This window comes from Apostichopus japonicus, chromosome 20, assembly GCF_037975245.1.
Source record: "Apostichopus japonicus isolate 1M-3 chromosome 20, ASM3797524v1, whole genome shotgun sequence".
Classification (NCBI taxonomy): Eukaryota; Metazoa; Echinodermata; class Holothuroidea; order Aspidochirotida; family Stichopodidae; genus Apostichopus; species Apostichopus japonicus.
In genome coordinates, this window is record NC_092580.1 from 16,344,982 (window position 1) to 16,358,189 (window position 13,208).

Consider the following 13,208-nt stretch of genomic DNA (forward strand, 5'->3'; position numbering starts at 1 on the left):
TTTCAATAACTCTTCATTGGGATGGCTTATTTCTAGCAATGGTGATAATCCTGTCATGAATACTGTCAAAGGCGTTGGGGGGGGGGGGCTGCAGCCCCCCCAACCAAACATTTTTGTGAAAATTTGGGCAAAATGCTGAGAATTTTTCGGGCACCTACTGAAAGAAAAATAATTTGCAATGTGTTTTTCAACGATTAAACTGATATTTTTATGATCATTATTATTGTTACGACTTCCCCAATAATTATAACCAATATGGAAGGGTAATAACACAGCAAATGATTGTATGTTATTGCCATGCGCGAAAAATTTTGGTTATATTTTCGGGCAAGTCGTTACAGCCCTCCCCCCCCCCCCCCCCAAATCAAATTGGGCTCCTACGCCTATGAATGCTGTACTTCCTGGTACAGTACATGTTTTTCTCTGTTTTGTACTCCTTAGTATCTGATTTAAAATTCCTCATATTGCCAAGTTTTTAGCTCAGTTGAGAACATCTGCGCTTCTGTTACAGTTGTTTTTCTATGCCCAGTTTCATCAAGTTGAAAAACTGGCAAACTTGCATGTACATGTACGGGTGTACCAGTAAAAGAACATTTTAGCTCGTAAAATGTTATGTATTTTGTACTTAATAAACCTACTTGCTTGCAATATACGGTTAACTTCCTATCATTTTACACACACAGTACAGTAAGTCTTTGTATGGTTTTTTTTCACAAAGTTACTGTGTGTATTCCACTGTTGATCAATTGATCCAATTTACTATTTCAATGAGACAGTTCAAGTAAATATAAAAGTTGCTGAAATAATGAAATTCTTTATCTTTATCAAATTGTTGATAAATAATTAAGTAAAGGTTAATAAATGAAAACTCTATTTAATGAATTGGAACCAGTTTTTTCTTTCTTTAAAGTTTTAGTTTAGTTGAGTGTTCCTTTGGTTTGTTTAAAGTGTAATCAATTGAAAGAGAAGTGCCTTTATCATCCCAGTACCTGTAGGTAATTATTAATATCTGTTTAATTTTGATTTCCTTCAGGTGGAGTATATTACTGTTCCTCCCCTCATCTCCAAGATGAATCTGTCACCATTAATTCTTCTTGCTACCTTCCTGTCTACAAGCTTAGCCTGTAAGTATTCTTTTCTTCTTGATTCTATTTGCATCTTGATCTTCACATTGTGTGCAAATATTAGTCAGCTTTTTAACACTTTTTAACACAAAAGAATACAGAGTGTGTTTGTAGACCTGATTCTTAACAAAGTCAAGTAATGATTATGTTTTTGTTTAGCACTGTATGTCTCATACTTCCCGTGTCCTCCCTCACTTTCTTACTCACCTCCCCATTCTCCTTTTCTCTGACTTGGGAGGGGGGGGGGGTTGGGGTGTGGGGTTGGGGTTCCAAGAACTTCTATAGTTTGTCCAAGAGATTCATCAGTTTCAGAACCATGATCTGTTGTAGAATTGGCATGAGTTCTATTGCTATACTATGGGAGCTGCAACAGCTTTGTCCACAATCCAGCTTTAAAAGAATTGTCAAGATAGGCAGTACGTACTCCAGCTAACGGCAATTGTCTGGAGTTTGGCCTACGATTTGAGGGACTGGGGGTGGCGGATGGAGAATAACTGTAAGGTGCTTTAATTCAATGGCCTTGCAGTGGTTTGCTGCCATTTCTGCAGGATATTTCAGGCCCTCAGCTGAGAGGAGATCTATATATATTTTGTTTTTGTGCAAAATCCTAACCATGGGAATTGGCTGTTTATACACAGTACATTAAGTTGTACAGTAAGATGTGTAAAGACAGGTAAGGAAGGATTGAACAAAATTCATTGTTTTAGCTTTTTCATTTTCTTCCTCATTTTTCAGTTGTTCGAACTGGCCCACACATCGTAAGGGAACCGGTGGATACCCTGTATGACCAGGGCTCAAATATACAAACACTCTCTCTCTTTTGTGAAGCCGAGGGGGAGGTGACCCCTACCATCACTTGGAGAAAAGATGGTGCCGACCTGGATCTAAGCGATTCCCGTTTCATCCAGACCCAGGATAGGTTAACCATCAGTGCCCTGAGGAAAGATGCCGACGAGGGTACCTATCAGTGTGTCGTATCTAATGCTTACGGAACCATCTTCAGCACAGAGGCAGAGCTTAAATTTGCATGTAAGTGTCCAATACCGAAGCAATTTTGTGAAATGGTCATAAGTGGTATATATGCAATCAGAAATATTAGTCGTGGTGTGAAAAATATGATGCAGGACTGATTTCAGATGATCCATGTACATGAATTTATCTATATAAAAATTTTCAGTATTTATTTTCTGTTTTATTGTCACATGAGGTTAGAGATATGTATTAGTTTGTTCTGGCTACCTGGAATAGGCAGGTAGTAAACAATTGTAGGTAGAAGTTTGTTTTGCTTTTGTTCCTCATCACACTGGTGTGAAAAATAAGTATCTTATATGGTCATCCTGTTATTCTGGTTTTTCATATCCTAACTTTCACTATTGGAAGATCTTACTAATATTGTTTTTGGCACTTTTTGTAATTGTAATACATGAAATTGAATTCAAGTCATAGAGACATCAAGCTCAAGCATCAAGATCGATTGATCAAAGTGCTTTTCTTGTCCCTGAATTTTCATGAATTATCAGTAACTTTGGTGAAAGTGCAGCTGTTAGGTAATCATTAAAAAAATATGAACAATTTCACCACCCAAAAACATGGCTATTTGCCAAAGTTGCTGATCGGCTAATATTATTTCAGTGTGTTATTTTTGGATCTTCCTGACTTGAGGTCGAAAGTCATTATGAGGTTAGTTACAGCTATTGTTTCAAATTGCATACAATGCTTTGTTCACCATAAAGTTGTTCAGGGATATTTTTAGTAGTGGGTCATGGAAGCTGTGTTTCTTGGCATCGGCCCTGCAAGGAAGCAAGTAACCCATGCAGTCAAGTGGACATGCATGTGGGGGTGTGTGCGTGTTTGGGGTGTGTGTGTGACAGCCTAGCTTGTACACACGATAGCTGTTAAAGAAGGAAAAGGTTGACGAGTGTAGTCAGATTTGGCATCTGTCTTGCCAATCATGGGTTTGTCAATGGACAGATTAGAGGGGGTCAAAACATGAAATCCATTCCTTCTTCTAGAAGTGCATTTTGTTCACTGCCTGGAGGTTTCCCTGACAGTGTACATAGGAGGCCCAGATCACAGGCCCTGATCTACCCTGATCTACAAATCTACCTGATCTACAGATCTGACCTCCAGCTCTTGGATTTTACACCCCTCTTAATTCCCAAGTATTAATAGGGCTATAGACCATTTACAAATGTAAGGGGGTACGAATAGAGACGCTCTCTTCAGAACTTGGCCACATGAATGATGGTTGATATTATCTTGATATGGTCTTTAGGATAGTTATCCTTTTGCTCTTTTTGGTTTCAGATGTTGACCAGTATCCTTTGACACCTTTGGATCCTGTTTCTCTGCAACTTAATACTGGAGCTTGCATCAGCTGTAGCCCTCCTGACCATTACCCAGGTATTGAAAGATGATAGGAAATAGAAGGGAAGAATTAGAAAGTTGGTAAACTGAAGTACCAATAGAAGATAGACAGACAGACAGACAGACAAACAAAGAGACAGACAGATAGATCGATATATCACCAACTACTGGTGTTTGGTGTTACATTTCAAATAGTTTAATTTTAGTCAAACCCTAAGAAACATATCCTGTTCAGTTTCTTTGTACTTACTGGGACATGCTAAAGAAAGAAGGCACCTTTTTAAATTTCACTCTGGTTTGAAATTATACTATTATAACAGCCCTCTGACTGTCATCATCTAAGGCCAACAATTGGTAGTACATCTATCGTGGATGAAACTGTACATCAGTTTCATTTGACAATGAAATTGAAATTATTGATATACTGTGTCTTCCTCTTTATGTGATCTTTCAATTTGAGCTAATGTGACATGAGGAGGGATTGCCTCTATGTTTGACAGGTTATCGTTGACCAGGGTAATAGTGTGATGCGCCTTGAGCACTGTTAATGGTGGATATGTCTGTGCTTTATAAATCCTAAATATTATTATTATTATTATAACACAATTACATTAAACGTTTTTGGTGTGGAAAAAAAATTCTGTGAAATCCGACATACGAAGGTGTCAAGGTGCTATCACAGAGATCAATCATGACATTACCCTGTTGTAAATGATTTCATATTGTTTTATGTTTACTCGAGCTGTAAACTATGGAGTATCTCACTTTCAATAACTTTCAATATCTTTCAATAACCTTTGAACAGTATCTTTCAATATCTCACTTTCAATAACAACAGTGTAGTAAACTGTGTTGTGTAGCTATAAGTATATAAACTATGTAAACTATCAATAAAAAAAGTAAAATTTTGTTGATATTTAATTTTCAAATTCTTGATAGTGAAAATTACAAAAAAGTAAGGAAATGAAAAAAAAGAGAGCAACACCATGATAACATAGAATGTTGCTGATCCAATGTTGTACCTTTACTTCATGTTGTAGATATCTGTTCATAAACCTTTCATTGTAACATAACACTCCGTTTGTATATTCCACTGCTTGCACCAGTTCGATCCCTGGTGGTTGTTTCAAGTGCATGACTTCATGTAGGCTAGTTATAATTGAATCATCAATTGATATACCAGACAAACCTCTAAGGACATACCTTTTACCCCATACATAGATAACAATAATAATAATAATATTCTGCTTGCTTCATCTGGTAGTTACTGTTTTAAATCAAATCAAAAAACCATCTTCAATGAATTCTCCGATGTGATATTCCTTTCTGCTAAAGTCATCAACCTGCTGGGACGCATGCAAGTAAACATTTCTTCGCAGGAAGGGCATTCGCTCCCTGTGATGTTCTGTTTACCTTTTTGGCAATTTTAGAGAAATTTAATTATAGTTATTGGATGACCAACTGCTTGGTAAGAAACTTTTATTGCATTTTTTAGTCCAAGCCACAGAGATATACTACAGTAAACGTACAGTAAATATTAACTTCCAAGGAGTGTTAAAGTTAAATGTTAGTCAAAGTAATTGGCACAGAAAGATTGTTCACAATGTCACAACTTTCATAAGTTCAAATAATTGCTCTTTTACTGTGGATAGACCTGATGAGAGGCATATTTACATTTGGGTTTCGAAATGTTTGGTGGGTCGTGAGATTTTCACCGACTTTGAATAAGGCGATCAGTATGTGATATATTAAGGAGGATTAAAATTTTAAAATATTTTCCATTCTGTGTCTCTGTTTTTACTTTGACAATACAGCCAAGAAACCTTAACCATATTTTAACCTACGATTGCTAATTGACCACATACTCCTTAATTGCCCATATGGCACAAAGATAACGATACACGCCCACCGGTCTTATAGTCAAACTGTACTTCAATGACTTCTTAGATACCTGTGTAGAAACATGTCATAATTTCACAGAGTAATCTCTTCTTTTGATATCTTTTCCTATTTTTTAACCTACGATTACCAATTGACCACATACTCCTTAGTTGCCCATATGGCAAGAAAGGTAAAGATACACGCCCACCAGTCTTATATACAAACTGTACCTCAATGACTCCTTAGATACCTGTGTAGAAACATGTCATAATTCGTAGAGAAATCTCTTCTTTTGATACCTGTACCATATTATAACCTACGATTACCAGTTAACCACATACTCCTTCATTGCCCTTATGGCACAAAAGATAACGATACACGCCCACCGATCTTATATTCAAACTGTACCTAAATGACTACTAAGATACCTGTGTAGAAACATGTCATAATTTCACAGAGAAATCTCTTCTTTTGAACAGGCTTGGATGTCATCTGGCAGAAAGATAACAGTGGGGTGACAACAGACCTAAGGATAAGAACTACCATTGATGGCAGACTGTGCTTTGCTAATGTTGAAACTACTGACGAAGGACTCTACCATTGCTTGGTCAAGTCTAGCGTGGATTCGCTCGGTGCAGCAGTCGTCTTTAAAGCTAGTCCAAGGTTTCAAGTCACTGTACAGTCAGGTACATGGAAATTGACTTCATATCTTAGCGGGTTCAATGCATCACATTGCTACATGTGAAGCAACTCTGACTGGAGCCCCGTCAAGATGGGCCTTGCCCCCCCCCCTCTCCCCTCTGTACTCTTCACCTCTTACCTTCCTCAGAACCACGCCTAATTGGAACGCCTGAGGTTAAGTTGTGCCTTGGAAAAGTAACGGATCATTACCTACAGTTCTTCAATGTGCTTTATGTCCAATCAAGCCGGGCAATTTTAAAACCATAGGTCCCCGAAAATTTGCGCCCGGTTTGCCTCTACAATAACCACCAAGCGACAGCTTATTTTCATGAATGGCGCCTGGTCATTTCCCCCAACGTTACTACTGTAACTAAAGCTGAATTTTGGCGATTGCGAAAAAGGACGCTTAACTTCAACAACAAAAGCAAAAATGTTATACCGATTTACTGATGGTTCCCAATGAAAAGAGTTCAGATAGAAAGGTGATTATGTATATCAACAGTACCATATTGGCTACACTCCTTTTTGTACACCCATATATGTAGTGATGTACATCGCAACTCCGGACATTAAGCAACACACTTAAGGTACTGGAGGTTTGGCTGCGGCTTATGATTCAAATTTAAGGATGCCTCTAAGATAGTTTTCAATTGCCAACGGCCACTCCTATTCTGATGAGGGGAGGAGCGCATGAACATATAGGCTGGTCGTAGGGAGATACGGTAGATTATGACACCACGTTGCTATGGTTGAGAGAGTGTACGGTTGACATTGCATTTGCGCATGCACAGAATAATCGGAAAGTTAAAAACAGAAGAGATGTGACAACAGTTGAGTGATCATTATTCATTAAAAATAACATATTGCTAAAGCCATATATGAACGCGTTCGTGACTTCAGAAACCGCTTCCGGTCTTGCAATATAGGCTCCCTGTCCTGCCCAAAAAACTAAAGGACCAGGAGCCAAAAGTGGATTCAGCTGGCTCCCTTGGCCTCTTAATGAAAGGCCTGTATCCAATATATCCAGTAGACACAAGGTTTTTTATTGTGTAAAGAGTAAATTAATTATTATTTTTGTTATGTGGATATTTGATCTCTTTTACATGCTTTTTGTGTATTATCATTGATATCCTTCATAGGTTCAGCATCAGCTGTGTCTTCACCAAGAGTTCTAGTTGATGTACCAGATACAACCATCAAAGCTGGCAGAGATGCCACACTGGAATGTTTCTTCTCTGGAAGGTGAGTCACTAATTATGCCCTTTTGGAGTTAACTTATAAAACTACATAACAATATGACGTCAGGCATAAAGTTAACTTTGAGTTGTTGTGTAGACTGTTAAAATACATTGCTGTCAGTCCATATTATATTTCAATACCACTTTTAGTTTGTGAGAAATGGAACCTTTTAAGCAGCTGAAGTTAGTCAGAGTGTCAACGTATGACTAGTACATATATATGGCAGTTTAAATGACCCAATCGGCACCTGTACAGAGGTCAAACTCCGACGAGTGAATATCTCTATAAGTTTGATAACATATCTACTTTTCTTCGCAGTCCTCACCCAACATTACAGTGGCGTCGCAAGTCTCCAGCAGATGCGCCATTGCCAAGCACACCTTCAAACGAAAACCAAGAACTGATTATCCGTAACGCCCAACCAGAGGACAGTGGCGAGTATGAATGTTTGGCATCAAACGACCAAGAACAAAATGTGAAGTCCACAGGAACCCTAACAGTTGTCTGTAAGTATTTTCTCTTTTTATATTTTCATCTTGTTTGGTGTTGCTCTTGATTATTGCTAAATTTTTCTTTCATTAATGAGAAAACCAAAAATTGCATTTATTTTTATTCTTGATGTATCTTACTGGTTTAGCGACAGATGTACATCTAATCAGCCTTTATCTATTATCTCCTTGTGCATGGATCGGTATGTACTGTCACATTATAACACAAGATAACTTCCATTTCAGTTTTTTTTAACTCTTTTGAAAAAGAATGAACAAAATATATGAAAACAAATCACTAACAGTGGGCTTCACACTTTAAACAGGAAATAATTTAGTGCTTTTATTTAGCATCTCAATTTTACCATCTTTTGGTTTTCTTAGTTATTTGGCAGATGAGATACCAGATAAATTATTCCCTGTTTGTATGCAACCATCTGTGAGGTGTTTTTGTGGTTGGAAGCTATAAGTGTGATAAATATCATAATAATTGTGTGCTACCTCTCGGTAGAATTGAGGTTCACAGTTAAAATGGATATGATTTTATGGAATTATATAATGAATCATTTAAAACTTCAATGTCAACAGCTTATGCAGCCAAGTAAATGTTATACTGTGGCTTCACAGTAGACATGCCCATTGTGTAGACTCTGAATCAATTACTCATGATGGATGGACAAAAAAAAAAATTGATGACATTAAAAAGAGAAACCTTGTAAGAAGGAAATAAAAACAACCACTTCTCCATTCTATGGATGCATATGTGCAAACCAATGTTAAAACCAACTAATCAGTCTGTATTTGCTTAATTTTGCACTCTCGATGGTTGAAAGTTATTTCCTGGCAATTTTTCCTACTTCAGCTGCTCCTTCCTGGCTGCAGGAATTAGAAGATACAGACATTGACATTATGTCTTCCCTGACCTGGCGCTGTGAGGCAGAGAGTGTCTATGATATCACCTATGAATGGTATCGCAACGCCCAACTAATCAACACTGGCTTTGACAGGATCTCTTTCAGCGATAACTTCCGCACAGCCACTTTTACCAGTTTAGAGGTATGTAGGGTTGGTCGGATAATTGGTTTCTTGACAAGAGGAATTAATAGCTACCTTTGTTGGTCATTACCTGTCTCCCAAACCATCTCCCCCCTCTCCCACTTGTCTTACCACCTGTCCATTGATCCCTATGTCTTCATCTCTCTGTTCTGTGTCCCTCCACCTGTCTCTCCCTCGAACCTCCATTTTTCTTTCTGTCTGTGGCTGTCATGGCTTTGACATGATCTCTTAGTTTAGAGGTATGTAGGGTTGGTCCGATAATTGGTTCTGTTATGATCAAACAGGTATGTTTGGTGGTATAATTTTTATCGCTGTTATTTTCTATACAACGACCTAAAATATCTCAGTAATAGTGTGAACAAACATCTACCAGGTTCCCCAAACATCTGGTTAAATTCGAATGAATGCCTCCATCATGTTGTTAAAGTGAATAACATTCTTTTCAACAGTTTTGCTATGAATAGATATATATTTCTTATTACCGTCATCTCTTTCCATAAATTATGACTGTTTTTTCATACCTGATCCTTTAAATTCTGGCAATTGATGCAATACCATATATCTCTCATAGGAGTCTGATTCGGCTATGTATCAGTGTGTGGCAAGAAATGAGCACGGATCGGTCGTCTCCACAGCTCAACTCAAAGTCAATGGTGAGTATGCAAAATTTCTTTACATATCACTCTACTTGTTTCTCAGCCAGTGTCCATCTCAGTGGCGGAGCGTCCGTACAGTCAGGGGGGGCTGATGCCCCCCCTGACGGACTCAAATGGACTGCTGGCGCCCTTTTCAGCTCTTTAGCACTTTTTACTTATTCACGATTATTGACTTTTTTATAGCGCTCTCATCTACCTATTGACATTTGTCACATTTTGTTGTTGTAATTTGGCGGCGACACATATTTATTCTTCGTTTATCTGCAAATTAGCCAGGCCCGGAAAGGGTAATTTCCGGCGATATAGGGAGTATCTTTACTCAGAAAATTTCTGTATGCTACGCGCCAACCTGTGGTTGTGCTCCGCTTAGATAGTGTCGAAAGCGCCCCTACAGACCATTCTCGCCCCTCCTGACCAATACCCCTAGCTCCACCACTGGTCCATCTGTCTGTATGTTAGGAATTGAATGTCATGAGAATTGAGAGTCATGAATTCTACTTCTTGTCGTGGTAATGTGATTCTATTCTTAGTCATCTTGGTTTAGTGCTTTAAATTTTCTTTTTCATTTTCAGTAAAGGTGAGTTTCCATAAATTCTCAATGTCCTTGATCACAGCTGGGAATTTCTGTGGAATTGGTGGGCAAGAGCTTCTTACATAACCATTTTTATAAGTCGATATCATTGCCATACCCTTCCTCTCATGCTTGTAGGTATCTACTATGGATCAATTGCATTGTAAGGGTTCATGAAAATATTTGACCCACCACCAATTATAAGCCAACTCATTAATATTACCAACCACCAATTATAAGCCAACTCAACAATATTTACCAACCACCCATTATAAGCCAACTCAATGATATTCTCTGATCAAGACGGGTTCAAGAACAACATTTAGAACATTTACCTAACATGTGTAACATTATATAAAAATATGTGGGTCTGATGTTTCGATCCTAGCAGGGTCTTCTTCAGGGGCTGAATGACAAGTGACAGTAACTGAAGGGACAAATATAAGCACAGAATACAGACAGGTAGGACAAGAGATAGATGTATTAAAGAGGATTGGTAGACAAAGGATGGAGAGAATGTGTAATGTTGTAACATTGAGAAATGTGTAGCATTGCTATTAAAGTTTAATGTTTGTATGTCATTTTTTTATTGTCAGCTATACCACCAAGTTTCCCTGTGCCAGTGCAGAGCAATCAACCAGCTGCGAGAGGTGGATCAGTCTTAATCCTCTGTAACCCTGATGGTGCCCCAAAGCCGACCATCAAATGGTACCGTGGCTCAAGCAGAATCAACACTGGTGGAAGGTTCAATGTTACAGAGGAAGGACACCTTTACATAACAGGCGTTGTGGACAGTGATTTCGGAGACTATCGTTGCGAAGCGACCAACACGTTCAGCACCGAGTCCAGTACCGGTAGCCTAGTCATAAAAGGTAACCATAGAGATTAGAAGGAAATACTGATATCAGTCTTGGTGATGATAAAGGCCATATATCATTTTGTTTTATTCCAATTTACTGGTTGACAGAGGATGAGGTGTTAAAACTTACCCATGCTTGACAATGTTGGTTAAATTGATGATTAATTATGTTCAGTTTAGAAGTTATCAGAATTCATTTTTGTAATGCGTAATTCTTCTCAAAGAAAAGTTGAAAAAGTACAGAGAAGGCAAGCTAGATAAATGAAAATATGATTCGCAGTGACATACTGCCTGTTGTAACGTAATCTTGGAACCACAAATTCCATTTTTTTATTTACATTAACCCACACGTTTAGATTAAAGTAAACATTAATGAAACCTATGTGATAAAAGCTATAGCACTAAATAGCCTTTTTCATCAGACATTTCATAAGACAGCATTATAATAATTTTAGAACTTCTTTGGAAACAGTAATATATTTTTTCATGTGCAAGTTTAAGCACAACTATCACATCATGTAAATAATAAAAATTACTGAGAATCAAAGAAAGAAGCAAAGAAAAAACAACTGTCAACACAGTGCTTGTCTTTTGCAAAATGCCAGTGTCATAGGTAAATAGATTAAAGTTTGAGGACGTGAACTGCCAGTTAGAGGATCTTGAAGGAGATCAGAGGCCAATGTAAAGTCTCTGAAGAGATCCTGCTAGGATCAAAATGTCAGGTTTGTCATACTTTAATCTATGTCATAAAAGTTACTCTCTATTTAATACATTTTATGTATCGTACAAACTCATTGTTCTCTTCAAACCCTGGTCATCATCAATCCCCTATTTTTGTAACAACGAGTGAATCATATAATCTGCAGATGGGACCAACATCATCCATCCTCCGGCTGATGCCACCATCGTTATTGGACACGACGACGTCATCCAGTGCGGTGCAACAGCCGATGAAGACTTTGAACTCATTTATATCTGGCTCTTTGATGGTAGTCAATTAAACATCGATGACAATCCACATTATAGGAAGGTGTGTGCACGTGTGTCTTTATCGTATATAAGTTCTACTAAATTAATGGAAACTGTAAGTTATTTTCATCAAATTCAAGATGTGATGAAGAATGAAATGTACCCAATTTCCACTTCCTGCTGAGATGTATCACATATTCCAGCTAGATTTGCAGCAAGTTTTGTCAGTTCATTTCTCTCATTATTTTTCACTGATTTTTGTTACTTCCACTACTGAAATAAATTGTTTCAAAACGTTTCTGATCTGCTCTTTGCCATTGGGTTGTTAAAATACTTAAGAACCACGCATATAGTTATACCTTATGTTATTTTTTTTGCTCTGAATGGCTCTAGACAAAAGGCAACAATATTACTTTCTAACACCACTGACAAATAAGATATGTCAGCCATAATAAATGAAAACTTTCACTTGTCCAACTAGTTAAATCAGTTGTCCAACTAGTTCAATCTAGCTTCCAGAATCTATTCTCCAATTTGTGCATCTATTTCATCTTCTCCGTGTGCATGATACTCTTCAGTGATATTGAATTTCTCACTTCCCCCCCACCTTTTTCTCTTTTCTTCTCTACAGGAGGATGGTAATCTCCATTTGCTGAGTGTGAACCAAGATATGCAAGGAGAGTACACATGTAGAGCTGAGACCAGCATCGATGCTGATATGGTGTCTGCCATCATCACAGTGTCAGGTAACGTATACAGATGATTACTACTTTCCCTTTCTGAGTTGGTGGACAGGATAGTCTCTTGGTATGAGATTTCACTTCATCATCAGTTATTTAACAAATCAGTCGTGCAAGTTAGGATGTCGTTTGATCATTCTCTGGGTTTGTGATCAAAGAAGGGAAATCAACAGAATTGGAAAGCTTTAAACAAATTCACTTTATGTCTGCTAATACTAACGGTCCATTGATGAATGTAGTTAATGAGGGCGACATGTATATTTATGACAATTGAGTGTGAGAATATTCACTGCTATAGATGAGAGTCCACCTTTCTGTGTAATAAGATATAGTGATAAGCAGATATGAGCTTTTCCCGCAGAAACGTTTATTTCCGATTTCCTTAATTTCATCCCCGCGTTTTCTCATCTTCTTACATTTCCGACTTATATATATGTCTATATATTCAAGCATATGAAAATATGCCTGCCAACTCCAAACACGAACATTCGGGCAACTAGTACACAAAGCCTACACAAAAGATGAAGTGTGTAGGGGCAGCCCTTGTATGTAATGCATTGTCCATCATTTGTGTGTT

The 13,208-nt window shown here is 37.8% G+C and overlaps 1 protein-coding gene across 3 annotated transcripts in view; it reads left to right on the forward strand.

The window, feature by feature from the left end:
• The window catches only part of LOC139961999 (contactin-4-like), a 60,349-nt gene that overhangs the window by 38,063 nt on the left and 9,078 nt on the right, over nt 1-13,208 (forward strand). For all 3 annotated transcript variants that reach the window (XM_071961781.1, XM_071961783.1, XM_071961782.1), the window contains 11 exons: nt 1,034-1,124; nt 1,860-2,153; nt 3,432-3,527; nt 5,852-6,058; nt 7,193-7,295; nt 7,611-7,798; nt 8,643-8,836; nt 9,408-9,489; nt 10,660-10,935; nt 11,789-11,952; nt 12,523-12,637. In XM_071961781.1, the coding sequence (XP_071817882.1) occupies nt 1,070-1,124; nt 1,860-2,153; nt 3,432-3,527; nt 5,852-6,058; nt 7,193-7,295; nt 7,611-7,798; nt 8,643-8,836; nt 9,408-9,489; nt 10,660-10,935; nt 11,789-11,952; nt 12,523-12,637 (1,774 nt within the window). In that variant the 5' untranslated portion in view covers nt 1,034-1,069. The remainder of the gene's footprint in view (nt 1-1,033; nt 1,125-1,859; nt 2,154-3,431; nt 3,528-5,851; nt 6,059-7,192; nt 7,296-7,610; nt 7,799-8,642; nt 8,837-9,407; nt 9,490-10,659; nt 10,936-11,788; nt 11,953-12,522; nt 12,638-13,208) is intronic.